We start from the raw sequence: 17,767 nt of genomic DNA, 5'->3' as shown, positions 1-17,767 counted from the left end.
TTTGCTCTAGCATCTGGGGCCAGAGTTAGTGAGATTGTAGCCCTCTCGAGAGATGAGGGCCGCGTTCAGTTCCTGGATGGGGGAGAACTGAACCTGTTTCCGGACCCTACGTTTCTCGCTAAGAACGAGTTGCCCACCAACAGGTGGGGTCCCTGGAGAATCTGCCCTCTGAAAGAAGATGCATCTCTATGTCCTGTAGAATGCCTAAAGGTCTATCTTCGTAGAACTTCAGACTTCCATGGGGGTCAACTATTCAGAGGAGAAACATCGGGCTCGAATTTATCTTTGAATCAACTCAGGGCGAAAATTACATACTTTATTCGCAGAGTGGATCCTGACAGTTCACCCTCGGGTCATGATCCGAGAAAAGTTGCTTCATCCTTAAACTTCTTTAACTTTATGGATTTTGAACACCTTCGTTCATATACCTGCTGGAAGTCTTCCAGGGTATTCTTTCGCCACTATGCTAAGCAAGTGGAGCAGCTTGAGAGGTCTGTGGTAGCAGTTGGTTGCGTCGTTAACCCTGCTGTTTAACTCTGCGAGGAACAGTGGATTTAATTGGGACTTTTAATTCCAAGGTGAGTGTATAGTTGTATGCGTTGCTATAACTAGAAGTGAGGGCTCCGGGAGCCCACAGTGACTGTTCCAGCGTTATGGTGATGGTAGCATAAGTACAGACATGTGTGCCGAGTGTTTGACGCTAATGTCAGTGGCTAGTAACATGGACTTTTAACCTTGATACCTGGGTACGTGAAAAGTAACTCGATTGTTTTCCTTTCAGATAACAATATATCCATTTACTACAGTACTTGTGCAAAATTGTTGGTCATCCACCTATCATATGTATATAATTGTGGTAACCATGTCTATTTATTGTTAATCAATAAACTTGTTCTCGGGAACCTTGCGTCTCCTTCACCTATGTTGATTTCTTTTCAGTTATTGAGCATTCAGCCTATGTATATTAATCGGGGATATCTATAATAGCCTGTTCCTTGATGCAAGCCTTGTTGCATTGGTTTATACTTTCCTTAGGTTAAAGGGCTCCATCCTTCTCAGAAGACGGTAGTGGCAGCAAGTTTATTCCTACACAGATATAACCTTTTTGTCCAATTCAATTTCGACCAGGGGGCTGGCCGATATTTCTTTTGGATGCTGTAGTTCTGTACAGACTATGCTTTACTTCATATAGAGTGAGACCACTATATTGTATGGGCTTGCGAGTGATTCATACATAGGTATATGTACTCTTCGTTCTTTTCTAGAGTCTAGTAGGACTCCTCCCTGTAGGGGGCAGGAAGCGCTATCATGGTTTATGGTTAGTAAAAGGATGTATAACGGTAACATCTTAGGTCTCTCAGTCGAGCTGACTAAGAAATATTTCTGAGGAGTACGGCACGTATTGAGAATCCACAGATACAGTAATGCTCTGGTATACTTCCATCAGGACGACATGGCTTGAGCCCAAAAAACGGATTTTGAGCGAAGCGAAAAATCTATTTTTGGGTAAGATGGCCATGTCGTCCTGATGGACCCGCCCTGCCCCTTTTCCTTTAAAAAAAAAAAAAAAAGAGAGAAAAAAGGAAAAAGGGCTGTAGGACCCCTCCCTACATACGGTATCTGTAGCACCTCGTGTATCGCTACAAGGAATACAGATGGCGCCGCGAGCGGCTCAGGGCACGCTTACGAAACGGGGAGGAGAGATGCCTTACGAACGGCTCCCCCCTTTCTTATCGTTTTCGTTTTCTTGCCATTTGACCCCTACGAAGTGTTAACTCTGTTCGGGGTATAGATTGCCATGTGGCGTGTCAAGAATACGTCCGCTGATATTTACGATATCCCTGAGGTCTTTTTTAGGGATATTCGCTCCAGGAGTTAGAATTCTGGGTACCTTAAGGTAAATTCTCTGGGAATATCGCCGTAGTTGTAATATACCCTAGGAAGCTACCTTTGAGGAACTTCCATCAGGACGACATGGCCATCTTACCCAAAAATAGATTTTTCGCTTCGCTCAAAATCCGTTTATTATGATCGAAGATGGAGCGTAAACAATTGGAAGGTTTCCGTTTCAGGCGGCATCATAAAGAAAAACATTTCATAAATGGCATTCATTTCATTTATTTGAAAGTTCTAATAAAAAATAATTAGAACATTGGTAATAACAAATTCAACATATAATCAATACTGATAAGATTGCTGTCGATGCAAAAACTAACAGATGAGTAATTGCGTCTGTTTCTTCGTTATGATCAGAGATAAACGGAAACAAAACATTGGTTGTTTTTTATTGTGCTTTTTGGCGTGTTTAGGAAACGTATGATATAAAATCGCCTTTGTTTTGTTAATTCTGGATTTTCAATCATTCAACAAAAGCTAGTCTATAGAGTGATGGTTTTGCTATTCACCAGGTGTCTTATACAATAGATATGACAAACATTAAAATTTGTCTCTATTTTGGGTCGTGTTTTAACGGGAAATATATGGTGTTTACACCTATCCTGGTTGTAATTTTAACCATTTTTCAAGTTATTAGAACTTTAAAGTATATTAAATGTTTGATTTATTTACAAGAACAATTTGATATTATAAAGAAATACAGTATAGTACAAAGAAAGTATTGGAAATGGGTAGTAAACACATTTGAATAGGCAAATTGCTGGTTGCCATGGCCGCAATGGAATTATTTCTGTTAGTTGTGTGTTTCGAAATAAGCGATTTTCCATTTATATGAAGTCATTAATCGACTAAATTCTCGCATAATTCGGGACCCTACTGTATTAAGACTAATACTGCTGCGTCCCCATACCCTGACGAGGTGGTATTGGGAAAGTTCTAGTTACACAGTTTTTCCTTCTAAAGAACTCGGAATAACTTTACCGGGACAGTCACACTTTTTATATACCTCAACACACAGCTTGTGTAGGCTACGGACCTTGCGTAACTAGGTTTTAGTGAGGTGCAGGGACTCCTTATTTTTGAGTACTGATATACTCAGATAAGGAGCCCCCGGGTAAAGCCAAAAGCCAGATTGGCAGGGACGTCCACCCTACCTAATGGGTGAGTCACCCCTAATAAATAGTGTGGTTTGTATTTCAGTTACGGAACAAATGACAAATTCGTAGATAATTTGTATTTTTTCTAACTATACAAACCTTTGCTATTTAAACGAACTTACCCGCCAGCCCTATCCCCCTTGAAGTCCTACCTCCAAGCAAAGTGAGCTCAATCACAGGTGTGAGAGGGAGGGTGGTAGCAAGCTACCCTCCTCTACCCCTGCTAACTAGCGGTATGGGTAGTTAACCCTTGCTAAATTTTAATGGCTCGTCATTTCATCTACGCCAAAAGTAATACCCCTATTAAATAGTTAAGGTTTGTATAGTTAGTAAAAATACAAATTATCTACGAACTTGTCATATTTTAAGAACAGTAACAACACCAAAGCAAATCTTTCATATATAAACTATAGAAACTTAAAAGAAACAAGAGGGAGAGAAACAAGATAGAATAGTGTGCCAGAGTGTACCCTCAAGCAAGAAAACTCTACCCCAAGACAGTGGAAGACCATGGTACAGAGGCTATGGTACTACCCAAGACTGGAGAACAATGGTTTGATTTTGGATTGTCCTTCTGCGTGGAAAGTTGCTTACTATAGCTAAAGAGTCTCTTCTACCCTTACCAAGAGGGAAGTAGCCACTGAAGAAATACAGTGCAGTAGTTAACCCCTTGAGGAAAGAATTGTTGGTAATCTCAGTGTTGTCAGGTGTATGAGGACAGAGGAGAATATGTAAAGAATAGTCCAGACTATTTGTTGTATGTGCAGGCAAAAGGAAAATAAGCCATAACTAGAGAAAAGGAATGAATATAGTACTGTGTGGCCAGTCAAAGGACCCAATAACTCTAGCTGTAGCATCTCAACTGGTGGCTGGTGTCCTGGCTAAAATATTACTTGTAGATTATAAAGGCTGGAGGACAAATCCTTCCAGCATTCATCTTCGATGGTTACATATTTTCCCCATTGAGAGTCGCCATTTTGCGAACCTTATAAGTGAAATCCACATTACATCTTTTTTCCCTGCATATAAAAAAGATGGTGATTAATCCCTATGTGGCTTACGAAGGTGCCGCATGGGAAACCTTCAAAACCATCACAAATTCTTATAATTACTGGTTTAGCACTCATTAGAAGATGTCATGATCTCAGAAAAAAAAGAAACATCCGATTGCTATGGCGGTGTAAAGCAAAATGACAATGTGATGCTAGCATCACCTTGCTGATAAGTGGGTGGAAACATAGTGCAATCATACATTGTTGCCTTATCTACTAGTTTTCTTCTCCTCTTTATGGTTGAAACAAAAGCTCATTGAGAGCGTACCCCATTAAAATGACGAGTCTTTGTATTCATGTAGGGACAACTAAAAATTGTACTGCACTGAGAAGTGCTGAGTGAGGAAAAAAATATAATTTTAGTTTAAATCGTAGATTTGTTTCCTAAGTCATATAAGTTTTCAGATGTAGCCTAATAATGTATTTTTTGTATTTCTTCAGGAGTTTGGGAGAAACTGTTACTACCTTCGCTAAGAAGTACCAGCATATTTGTTCAAAGAAAAGGAGTTAAAGTTATTACCTCATTAATGCTTTTAGTTGTGGATAGTAATCAAGTAAGTTTAGACATTTTTCATATTTCTGCCTACCTATTTCTGCATGATGAATCTGTGAAGGTCAAGAGGGCTATTATAGTGTAGGATAATTTGGTAATCATGAAAATGTAACATTCTCTCCATAAAACTATGCCCATAACATTTTCAGCATGCTATATTTTGATGCTTTATATCTCTGTTTTTACTTTTGTTTCCTTATCTAGAGAAGAGCAAACATATTGAATGCATAATTATTTTAATAATTCTCACTTAAATTTTGTCCTATTCCTTCAAAAAACTGAAAAGATCTTACCATATAGAAAATTATCCAGCATGTCAAGAAGACTAAGCATTACCTTCCTCATCTGTCTTAATGATAAACAATTCAATCCTTTAAACCTACATTTTGATTTGAAAGTTTTTATTTCATGTTTTCTCCAATTTTTCCTCCATGTTTTTATTATAATTTTTTATTTGTACTCAATTCCCTATGTTGTGAATTGTTCAGGAATATCTTTTGAATCTGTTCAACCAGGTTTGTTCCGGTAGGTATACAAACCTTTGTCCTTTATATAGGAGAGATAACAGCGAAGCTGGAGTACATGGCCGTTGAAATTTATAATTAGGTGTAAACAACTGACCGGTAGTTATCAGTCGGTAGTGGGGAAAGCACTGCCCACACCCCGGCTCACTTACAAACCACTTTGATTTCAGCTGTTGTTGTGAACGGTTATTCTCACCACTGGAGTACTGGCTTACTTAATTTTCTGTTTTCTCTCCCCAGAGTGTTTGGGAGTGACTGTCATTGGTGACAATTACCTTTTATGACTGGTTTGCAGAAAACACTCTTGCAGCCAGGTCTCACCCTGCAGTGAGTATTTGGAGTGGGCATCCCCCCAGTGGGAGCCATATGGCAGGAGGAGGACGAAGAATTAGAAAAGGGACTCTTCACCCTTTGGGTCTCCTTCGTGGTTGAAGAAGCCCCAACTTCTCTCCCAATCTCCTGGTACATTCCCTTCTGACCCTTCTCTGTCATTCTTCTCTGGAGGTTGTTCAGGTAAGAGTGATGGTTCTTTAATTATAGGGCAAACCCCAAAGCAGGTAGAACCTTCCATTTCTCCAAGAGAAACGGGTGGGCCTGCCTCTTGAGGGGAGCCTAAATTCAAGGTAAATGATGCCTTACAACTGTTATGGAAATCCTTGTGCCTTAAGTGTTCACTCTCCTATGGCAGGCTGGTGTAGGTACTGGCTTTAGCAAGTGAGTATCTGCAGGCCTGTGAATACCATGTCCTTCTCAGCCTATGAGGCTTCGGCCTTGGCCTCTTTCCACTGTGTTTCATGGCTAAACTAGTTGTCGGGAGCAGTTTCGTACTTTGCTAAGTTGATGAAGTTATCAACTTTGGAGGCTTTGTAGAATTATAGGAGTCTTGTGCCATCAGGCGGGAAAGTGGTCATCTTTCTGGTTCACCAGGCATCAAACTTTTGGGCTAACTGGGTTTTGAAGAGGCTGGATTGCAGTAGTTTCTTGCTTCTGAAAGCAGGTTAGTGCAGATGTAGCGGTGGCATTGGAATTGAGGAACTTGTCTTGGCAGGTTGCCACACCTCTACTGCCTGAGAGTCATGTGCAGGCAGAGGTGGAATCATGAAGGACTGTTTCACAGGACTCCCTAGTCCACCATGCTGTCTCTTTCAAGGGTCCTGATCCTTTGATGAGGTCAGCGACCAAACTTTTGGGTTTAGCCAAGCCTGCAGGATCAGGATCGACAGCTCTTCACAAAAAGAGTCTGTGCTTGCACAGCATTTTCAACCACCCCTTGCCACTCTTTTTAGAATGGTGGACTTGAGAAGAGGGGAGGGATTGGGAAATGCTGATAATCGCATTCCTCCTCTCCCACTATTAAGAGTAGGGGGTTGCTTGTCTCACCATTGGGTGACTTGGCAGAGACACTGGGCTGAATCTTGGATAGCGAGTGTCCTTCTGGACAGTATCTTGCTGCCCTTCCATGACTGACCCTCCCTGTCTAGTTCCAATTGAGTTCCCAATGTAACATCTGACATCGACAAAAGCTCTGCTCTGTGCTCAGAGGTGGAATGGTTGTTAGAGAAAACCAGGCTCGAAGTTATTTGAGACAAGTCTCAATGCTCTTATTCTTCCTGGTGGAGAAGTTCGACATGGACTGGAGACCGGTCATTGACCTATCTCCTGTGAACAAGTTTGTGTATAAAACAGCGTGGTCTGTGATGTCTTCCGTCAGATAAGGGAGACGTCATACTTTCAGTAGACCTGAAGGATACCTACTGTCAAGTGCCTGTTTATCAGTTCTCTCGAAAGTACCTCTGGTTCTCCTTGTACAGTACAGTGTACGAGTTCAAGACTGTGCTTCGGACTGTGTACGGCTTTGCAGGTGTTCACTTGGATGTTCACCAATGCTCTTATTCTTCCTGGTGGAGAAGTTTGACGGGGGCTGGAGACTGGTCATTGACCTATCACATGTGAACAAGTTTGTGTATAAAACAGCGTGGTCTGTGATGTCTTCCATCAGATAAGGGAGACGTCATACTTTCAGTAGACCTGAAGGATACCTACTTTCAAGTGCCTGTTTATCAGTCCTCTCGAAAGTACCTCTGGTTCTCCTTCTACAGTACAGTGTACGAGTTCAAGACTGTGCTTCGGACTGTGTACGGCTTTGCAGGTGTTCACTTGGGTGTTCACCTTGGTAGTCACTTTGGCCCTTTTGCTAGGGATACTGTACATCTGCTGATGTATCTTTATGATTGGTTGAGCCTGGCTTCCTTGGAGAGGTAGTTGCTTCAGGATAGAGATCATATTCTCGCATTTTGCCGCGATCTGGTCATCATGGTAAATTGGGAGAAATCGCATCTCATACCCATGGAGAGGCTGAAGTACTCGGTCATACCGATAGACACGGCAGCAGCGAGAGTCTTTCCTACAGACAATCACATTGGCAGACTCAGGGAGATTGTGCGACCATTCCTGTCCATGACACAAGTACACCTTGGTACTGGGAATGTCTTCTGAGCCATCTGTTCTTGGAGAAGCTCATTCCTCAATGGTGACTCCACCAGCGATCCTTCCAATGGTGTCTCAATGATCACTGGTCAGCCAAAAAGTATCCCCCACCCCGTCCTGTTTCACTGGGACAAGAGGTTCAGGACAATCTGATCTGGTGGCTTGAGTAGAGCAACCTCACTATGGGAATCCCACTCGAGTCTCCGCCTTGAGACATGCAGCTATTCTCGGATGCATCAAAGGAGGGTTGTTGTGCACACCTAGATGACTTGGTCATCTTGGGTATGCACATTAATATACTCTAGATGCGAGCAACCTTCCTTGAATAGCAGGGATTCCAAGAACACTTGAGGAGCCACTTGTTAGTGCTTGGTTAGTCACAAAACTACTATAGTGTCTTACATTAACAAGCAAGGGGGCATGGTCTCGAGCCCTTATTTGAGCTGAGGCTTGGAATCCCCGCAGGAGATTACCCTCGTGCCTACATTCCGGCCTTCTTCTATAGAGATCGTTCTACTAGAGCTTCAACTCATCTCCAGACAATTTCCGGAAGAAGAGGAACCTCCTGTAAGAGAGGTTCAGACCTCTGCAGTACGGTAGAAGCCTTCCAGACCTTCCTTACTGGAGGAATACCTGCTGTCTCACAGAGAGCCTAAAGACACTAAGATGGTGTTCAAGAACGGCATGCGATAGAGCTCCTCCCCAGTGGCGGGAATGTCAGAAAGTGACTTTCCCTCTGTTGATGACCTCTACCCACCCCTGCTCCTATGGGTGAGAGCTTGTAGATGGATGATGACATGGATCTTGATGAGGACTACCTCCTTAGGGCTGCTAGTCCTAAGTTCAGGTTGGAAGCCGAACAGAAGGAGTCAGAATACGCCTTCTGGCAAGTCTAGCCTGCATGAGGGCCATCAATGGGTTGGCCAACCCGGAGACAGCTCCTCAGGAAGGCAAAGACACGGTTCTAGATTATGTGCACAGCACCCAGAAACCACCCAAGGTCATTGAAGCTCTGCTCTGGTCAAAGGGGTTGATTGCAGCCTAAAATAAGGAGTTTTCACAGATCGTCAGGTCCTCTAGCTTGCTTTGAGCTGGCTCGTTGTCCAAACTCCTTCCGCCTCCATTCGTCCAACAGAGGAGATACTACTGATTCTCAGATGAGTCCCTTCCGGCTTTGCCTCATGACTCCTCCGAAGAGGCTCTCTCAAGGGGAATCCCATTTGTGAGGCTCTGTGCTCTCAGCCTCCTTTACGGCATCTGAGATCCTGAACATGGAGAAGGTTGTGAAGTGTGCAATGCAGGCTACTTTGTGGCTGGATCTCTGGTTGGGATCAGTGGGGCACCTTGTTTATAACTGAGGATGGGTCCAAGGATTTGACAAGAAAGTTTATGGAGACCTTTCTTTTGTCAGGCACTTGCACCATACAATTCCTCGCTCAACAGGTTAAACCTGTTGGCGAATGCAAATGTAAGGCGGCTAGATTCTGTGATTGAAAGGTTCCATAGAAAGGTTCCCAAGGCTGAGATCATGAAGCTCAGAAACTTCACCCTTGATGGCTCAGCGCTGTTTAAGCCGGAAGAGGTCGCGAGGGTGGCCGAGCGATGGAGGAAGTCCACCAGGGACTCCCTTCTCCAGGGACTCCCTTCTCCACAGGGCCTTAACATCCAAGTCCTTTGGTAAGGCACCACCTCCTACCAAGAAACAGCCACAGACCACCAGTCCCTCGACCAGCAGGACACCAGGGTCCTCAAAAAAAGTGTCCAGACAGCCCATGCCAAAGATCCAAAGGGCTCCATATCCTCCAGAGGAGTTGGAATTGGTAGGGGAAATGGCAGAGGTTGTTCCCGCTAGGGAGGGCAATCCTCTCGCCTACCCATTGGTGGGGGTATGACTGCAACGCTGCTGGCAAAGGTGGCTGCAGCACGGGGCCGATCTTTGGTCAGTCTCTGTGATTCGTTCAGGGTATTGCATCCCGTTCACTCAGTCTCTCTCTCCATTGACTCTGGATCCTGTTCCATCAAGGTCCAATGCGAAGGTATCCGCAAAGGGGCTGGCCCTTCGGGCCGAAGTCCAAACCTTGTTGTAGAAGGGCGCTCTTCAAGAGGTCCTCGATATTTCTCCAGGCTTCTTCAATCGGCTCTTACTCATGAAAAAGGCGTCTGGAGGCTGGAGACCAGATATTAATCTCCTGACTCTAAACATGTGTGTCCTTCAGACTTCCCTCAGGATGGAGACAGCAGACACGGCCATATAACGATAAGACCACAGGACTTCATGTGCACACTGGATCTCAGGGACACACTTCCAGATCCCAGTCCATCCATTTTCAAGGAAGTATTTCCGGATTATACACAAAAGTAGGCAATACCAGTTCAAGGTGCTGAGCTTCGGTCTTTCCACAGGACCCCAGGTCTTCACAAGGGTGTTTGCCCTAGTGTCATCTTGGTCTCACAAGATTGGCATTCGTCTCCTAAGATAGCTTTACGATTGGCTGATCCTAGCAGACTCAGTGTGGACCCTTGTTCAACACCGAGACTGACTGCTCGAGTTTTTTCAGGATCTGGGGATCAGGATAAACCTTGAGAAGTCATCCCTGTTCCCATCTCAGAGGCTGGTATACTGGGGTATGATAATAGACACCAAACCACAGAAATTATTTCCATCAGACAAAATAGCATACAGGCTGAGGAAGATAGCAAGCCCCTTCCTCAGATGAGAAGAGCTTCCAGCCCAACAGTGGTTATATCTCCTAGGTCACCTAGCATCCCTGGTATACGTTCCCTTCAGCGGCGTCTGAAATCCAGGTGGAGTCAGCACACCGGTTCTCCAGACACATTAGTCCCCTTGGGACTAGAGCAGCTAGCAGATCTGCAGTTGTGGGTGACAGACGAGAACCTCCGCAGAGAGACAGACCTTCTCATCCCTTCCCTAGATTGGTGCTTTACACAGACACATCAAAAGAAGAAGGGGGGGGGGAGCCTACGTGCTGCACCACACGGCCTCAGGGCTACGGTCCAAATCCAAAAGGTGCCAGTACATAAACGTCTTAAAGATGAAGGCAGCCTTCCTAGCTGTCCAACAGTTCCAGCAGTTCTTGGAGGGTCACTTTGTGGTTCTGATGAGCGAAAACACCACAGAAGTGGCTTACGTAAACAATCAACGGGGTATCTTTTGCAGCCCCTATGCCATCTAGTAGTAGAGATGTTAAGATGGACAGAAGACAATTTGGTATCCCTCTCAGCTCGCTTCATTCCAGGCAAGAGGGATGTGCTCACGGACAGTCTGAGCAGAGCGACTCAGATAGTGGGCTCCGAATGGTCTTTGAATCTTCTGATAGCCAACCAAGTCATAACTTTGTGGGGTTCCCTGACTGTCGATTTTTTCGTGACGGCCTTACTCTACTGTTCCTGAGTTCCGGATCCTCAGGCTCTTTGGCAAGATGCATTCCAACAACGGTGGGACAACATCAACGTGTACACCTTTCACCCCCGTTCCGTCTGATGAGAAGGGTCCTCAAGACCAGAGCATCCAACAATCTATTCATGACGCTCATAGTTCCGCTATGGCATCACGCAGCGTAATTCCTGGACCTTCTGCAGCTCCTGATAGAGCTCCTGAGAGAACTTCCGCCACAACCAGATCTACTCAGACAACCACACGTGAACATCTACCACAAGGCAGTAGCTTCTCTTCGGCTTCACCCCTGGAGACTATCCAGCATCTTCTCTAACAGAGGCTTTTTGCAACAGGTTGCGAGAAGGATGTCTGAATACCTACGAAGATTCTAAGCATCAGTCTACCAGGCTATGTGGACTGCCTTCTGTGGTTGGTGTCCTGTAAGGGTTATCTCTCCCCTCAATACCACTATTCCAACAATAGTGCAGTTCCTTGTATACCTTCGGGAGGAAAAGCTCCTCTTGGTCTCGACATTGAAAGGCTACCGCTCGGCCTTAAGCCTTGCCTTTAGACTGAAAGGAGTTGATCTTTCCTCCTTGTTGGAGCTTTCTCTCCTCATATGAAGTAATGAGTTTACTTGCCCCCAGTCGTAAGTTAGATCTCCTTCTTGGAAAATGGTCCATGTCCTTGAGTCTCTGGAGGGTGTTCCCTATAAACCTTTACACAAGGGAACAGATCACCACCTCAGTTTGAAGACAGTGTTCCTACTCGCTTTGGCCTCAGCTAAGAGATTCTGTGAACTTCGTTGTCTAACCTACGACATCACCCATTCAGGGGGATGATGGTAGCTAACACTCGGCTTCGTCCCTGAGTTTATTGCTGAGACTCAAAATCTGTGAGTAGCGGATCTTAGATTCGGGCCCTTCTGGATTGAGAGTCTTCATTATGTAACCGATGAGCCAGATCAACTGTTATGTTGCCCTGTGAGGAGTTTGAGATACTACCTTAAATGCACTGCAGCAGCTCGTCCCCGAGTGTCAGCACTTCGTCAGCACATGGAAGATTTAGAGGAGGGTCACAAAGAACACCTTTTCAGTTTGGATTTGCAGGGTCATTGACTATGCAATGAATCCTGACCCTCCTCCTGCTTGTCGACATAGAGCTCATGACGTCAGGGCCATAAGCACGTCCTGAGTGTTTAAATGTAACTACAGTAATACCTTGAGATACAAGTTTAATGAGCTCTGTTCCCACCCTCTGAAAAATCCCTTAAAACAGTATATTACAGTGGAAAAACACGTTTGTTCTGTAACTGGAATAAAACCACGCTATTTATTAGGGGTATTACTTTCGGTGTAGCTGAAATGACGAGCCATTAAAGTTTAGCGAGGGTTAACCACTCACACCGCTAGTTAGGCGGGGGGGGGGGGGGGTAGGGTAGGGTAAGGTAAGGTAGGGTAGCTTAATACCCCCCCCCCTCCATCACACACCTGTGATTGAGCTCACTTTGCTTTTGGCTCGGATGGTGAACGGATGTTGCCGCTCTTCATCCTGCGCTTTTATTGGACAGCCATTAATCTGTTTTTTTGCTTTTTCTTTCTAGTGTGAGTTTGTGAAGTTGACTTCTGCTACCATGCGCACATGCCCTGGACTCTCCGGCCGGCCCTGTAGAACATTTATGTCGGTGGTGGAGACAGATCCCCACACCCTTTGTCCTTCTTGCAGAGGTTAACGGTGTGATAGCGATAATAAGTGTAATGAGTGTAGGGAGTGGTCTTTCTCTCAGTGGGAGAGGTATGGGCGATGGCGGAAGAAGAAGTCTAAGTGGGATATTTCTCCTACGAAGGTTCCTTCGGGAGGAAAACCCAAGGCCTCTTCTTCCGTCTCCCTGCCCTCCTCCGAAGCTCCTACTTGTTCGGCCTCTTACGAAAGACGGTTTATTAGGAGCGTAGACCAATTTAATGTCGGCTAACCCCGGTCCTCGAGAGATGGTGTTGCTTTCCCTAGCGAAGTGGCTCCACCTCTCCCCCCAGCTATCACCTGCGCGCCAGCTATCACCTGCGCGCCAGCTATCACCTGCGCACCAACTTTCGCCCGCGCGCGCCAACAGGCGCGTGCGCAGGACCTACACCCGGCCAGGTCTCCTTCACCTTATTCCCCTCCCCGCAAACGCATTTCAGCGCGTCCTTCGGGGAAAGGGAAACAGGTATCAGTACTGTAGAGGAGTTCAAGATCCTAAAATTACCTACTTCTAAAGCTGACCAACCTATTCCGGTAACTCCTCGTAGGGAACCTTCGGTCCCTTTCCCTTCGGGGGATCTGTCTGACAGTGCTTCGGTCAGTCAGCAGCCTTGGTTCAATGCCCTTGTCAGAGCTGTAGCACAGGCATTGAATCCTTCCCTGTCTGCCCACTTGTCAGAGCAGCCTATAGCTCTGGACTCACGACACGGAACCATGGCTTTCTCTACCAAATTGAAGAGGAAAAGAGGAGTTTCCGAAGCTGTCACTTCCTCGAGGGTGAAACTGACTCCGATCAGATCATCAAGGCTAATCCCTCCGGTTTCTCCCCAGGGATACTCTACCACCGCCCCTTTACCAAGGGAGTCGCGTGAGGAAAGGCCCTCCTCCATTCCACCGTCGAGGAAACCTCCCTTCACGCTGAGAGTTCCCCACAGTCAGAGACCAGGAGGGACACGACATCCATGCCTTCGATGTTGGAGTCTTATCTCCTTCCTCGGAAGGAGTCCAAAAACTCCAAGACCCTGCCAAAGTCCTCTGCCAGGACTACAAAGATGGAGACGACCAGCCAATCGAGGAATGTCCGCGACCCACCCCTGGAAGAGCTCTCGGGGTTGGAAGATGGAGACTTCGCTGTAAGTCCAACGTCAGAAGGAGAGCAACAAGAGTCAGAACATGCATTCTGGCATGTCCTGACTCTTATGAGGGTTCTCAACGGGTTCTCCGACCCAGAGATACCCCCTCGAGAGGACAAGGACACAGTCTTAGACCATGTCTTTGGCACCCAGAAACCCTCAAAGACCAGTGTAGCCCTGCCCTGGTCTCAAGGGTTGAAGGGTGCCAGGGCTAAGATCGCCCAACAGCTCTTTGAGTTTGCCTCCTCCAACCGTTCCGGCTCTACTAACAAGCTCCTTCCACCTCCTCGTGTACAACAGAGGAGGTACTTTGAGACCCTGGAGGAGCACAGTCCAGCTTTTCCTCTTCACCACTCTCTGGAAGAGCTAACTAAGGGAATCTCTCTTGAGAGACTCTCCAACCGGAAGGTCACAAAGAATGCGATGCAAGCTACTTCGTAGCTGGATATCTGGTTAGGGACCTTGGGAATCCTGGTACGAACGAGGATTTCTCCAAGGAGCGAACCAGGAAGGCAATGGAGACCTTCCTTCTCTCAGGCACGCACACGATCGAGTTTCTTGCCCACTAAGTTTCGAACTTGTGGGCAAACACCATCTTGAAATGTCGAGATACGGTGTCAGAGATTCCACCAGTGGGTCCCCAACGTCGAGATAACTGGGCTCTGACATTCCTCTCTAGAGGGAGCCCACCTCTTTGAGTCTAGGGATGGGGAACTTGCTGCTGAGAGGTGGAGGTGGTCTCATCAGCTCATGAGGACCTCCTCCTCTATAGGGCTTTGACATCCAAGCCCTATAAACCTCCAGCACCTCAGCAGTCCCGTCTAACCAAGACCACAACAATGAAATCAACAGCGAAGACAGTGGTGTCTAAGAACCCCTTTCCTGTCAAGGACAAGAAAGGCAAGAAGTCTTCCAGGGAAGGCAAAAATCCTAGAGGGAGCAGCTGAGGCCGCAAACGGTAGGATAGACACTCCAGCTGCTTCTCCACCAGTGGGGGCATGCCTACAAAGTTGCTTGGACAGGTGGAAGCAACTCGGGGCCGATCCCTAGACAATCTCCGAGATTCGTCTAGGATATCGCGTCCTGTTCATAACATCTCTCCCTCCCCTGACCAGGAATCCAGTGTCAATAGACTCCTTTGCCCTTGGATCGGCAAGGGGGCAGGCCCTTTGGGCAGAAGTCCAGACCCTATTGAAAAAGGGCGCTCTCCAAGAGGTCCTTGACGGGTCCCCAGGCTTCTTCAGTCGACTCTTTCTTGTAAGAAAGGAGTCTGGAGGCTGGCGACCATTTAACGACCTCTCAGCCCTGAACAAGTTTGTCAAACAAACTCTGTTCAGTATGGAGACAGCAGACAGTCAGACTAGCGGTAAGACCTCAAGATTTCATGTGTACATTGGACCTAAAGGACGCGTACTTCCAGATCCCAGCCCATCCGTCTTCAAGGAAGTACTTAAGATTCAGCCTAGACAACAGGAAGTACCAGTTCAAGGTGCTGTGCTTCGGTATTTCCATAGCACCTCAAGTTTTCACCAGAGTGTTTGCCCTAGTGTCATCTTGAGCACACAGGATTGGCATCCAACTCCTCCGATACCTGGATGACTGGCTAATCCTAGCAGACTCGGTGTCAACCCTTCTTCAACACAGAGACAAACTTCTGAGACTTTGCCAAGATCTGGAGATTATGGTAAATCTTGAGAAGTCATCCCTGCTTCCTACACAGAGACTGGTATACCTAGGCATGATTATAGACACTAATATCCACAAAGCCTTCCCATCAGACGACATGATAACAAGGCTGAGAAAGGTCGCAAGACCTTTTCTCAGATGAGAAGAACTTCATTCCCCAAACGTGGTTACGTCTCCTCGGTCAACTTTTCATCACTGGCCTGTCTAGTTCCCAGACTCGCGATACCCTGGACATCCGGATCCCCATGGGATCAGCGGAACTGACGGACCTCGAGTGGTGGGTGGAAGATGAGAATCTGCAAAAGGGAGTGGATCTTCTCGTTTCCCCCCGGATTTGATGCTGTTTTCAGACGCTTCAAAAAAAGGGTGGAGGGCCCACGTGCTGCACCACACGACCTCAGGCCTCTGGTCAGAGTCAGAAAGGTACCTCTACATAAATCTCCTAGAGATGAAGGCCATCTCTCTGGCCCTTCAACAGTTCCAACAATTCCTAGCGGGCCACTCAGTGGTGGTGATGAGCGACAACACCACAGTAGTGGCTTACATCAACAAGCAAGGAGGTACTTTTTCACAGCACCTATCCCATCTAGCAGTAGAGATACTGAGATGGGCCGAGATCCACTCGAGACCACTATCGGCACGCTTCATTCCGGGCAAAAGGAATGTGCTCACCGACAACCTGAGCAGAGCATCTCAGATAGTAAGTACCGACTGGTTTTTGGATAATGTAGTAGCCAACAAAGTCCTGACTTTGTGGGGTTCTCCGACTGTGGACCTCTTCGCAAGGGCCCTGAACTTCAGGCTCCCGTTGTATTGTTCTCCCAGTCCCAGACCCCAAGGCTCTCTGGCAAGATGCATTCCAACAACGGTGGGACAACATTGACGTTTACGCCTTTCCCCCGTTCTGTGTGATGAGGAGGGTACTCAACAAGGCCAGAACATCGGTCAATCTTTCAATGACCCTCATAGCTCCGCTATGACATCACACAGAATGGTCTCCGGACCTTCTGCATCTCCTAACGGAGCCCCCAAGAGAACTCCCTCCATGACACGATCTACTCAAACAACCACATGCCAACATATTCTACAAAGCCGTAGCTTCGCTACGACTTCACGCCTGGAGACTATCCAGAATCTCCTCTCTGAGAGGATTTTCGCAACAAGTTGCGATTGGGATGTCTGGACACCTGCGGAAGTTATCAGCAGCAGTCTATTAGGCAAAGCGGAAAGTCTTCTGTGGTTGGTGTCATGGAAGGGGTATCTCTCCTCTCGATGCCACTATTCCAGCAATAGCGGAGTCCCTCGTGTATTTGAGTGAAGAAATGCGCCTGTCAGTGTCAGCAGTAAAAGGAACATCGATCAGACTTAAGCCTAGCCTTTAGACTGAAATGAATGGACATTTCCTCATCACTAGAACTTTCCTTACTCATACGGAGTTATGAACTTACCTGTCCTCAGTCAGAAGTGAGACCTCCCCCTTGGAATGTAGTTCGAGTTCTCAGGTCTCTTAAGAGACCTCCCAATGAACCATTACGCCAGCAACAGATCGCCACCTGACTAGGAAGACGGTGTTCCTGCTAGTTTTGGCTTCGGTCAAGCGAGTCGGTGAACTTCATGGTCTCTCATACGACATCGCCCATTTAAGGGGATGGGGAGAGGTAATGTTCAGCTTTGTCCCTGAGTTTATTGCTAAGACTCAAAACCCAGGAGTAGCGGATGCACGATTCGACTCCTTCCGGATTTCAAGTCTTCGTTCTGTGACAGGTGACCCAGACCATCTCTTACTCTGCCCAGTGAGGAGTTTGAGGCTGTACCTTGAGAGAACAGCCGCAGCCTGTCCCCTTGTGCCTGCACTATTCGTCAGCACAGGAAGGACCAAGGGGACGGTCACCAAGAACACCATCTCAGCATGGATTCGGAAGGTCATAGATCATGCATTGAATCCAGACCCTCCTCCTTCACGTCGCCCCAGAGCTCATGATGTCAGGGGCGTAGCTACGTCCCTGACATTCAAGAGAAACTTCTCAGTGATGCAGGTTCTTCAAGCTGGGGTGTGGAATCATCAGACTACATTCACATCCCACTACCTGAAAGACGTGACCCACAGGAGATTCGATACGTTCTCTATCGGTCCTGTGGTGG

The 17,767-nt window shown here is 46.6% G+C and overlaps 1 protein-coding gene across 1 annotated transcript in view; it reads left to right on the top strand.

Moving 5' to 3' along the window:
* The window catches only part of LOC137653989 (BRCA1-associated ATM activator 1), a 379,147-nt gene that overhangs the window by 73,014 nt on the left and 288,366 nt on the right, over positions 1 to 17,767 (top strand). Inside the window, exon 4 of the mRNA XM_068387628.1 lies at positions 4,547 to 4,659. Coding sequence (XP_068243729.1) covers positions 4,547 to 4,659 — 113 coding nt within the window. The remainder of the gene's footprint in view (positions 1 to 4,546; positions 4,660 to 17,767) is intronic.

The sequence above is a fragment of the Palaemon carinicauda genome, chromosome 1, assembly GCF_036898095.1.
Source record: "Palaemon carinicauda isolate YSFRI2023 chromosome 1, ASM3689809v2, whole genome shotgun sequence".
NCBI lineage: Eukaryota > Metazoa > Arthropoda > Malacostraca > Decapoda > Palaemonidae > Palaemon > Palaemon carinicauda.
Note: the sequence above shows the minus strand (reverse complement) of the source record. Positions and strands in the feature narration are given on the sequence as shown.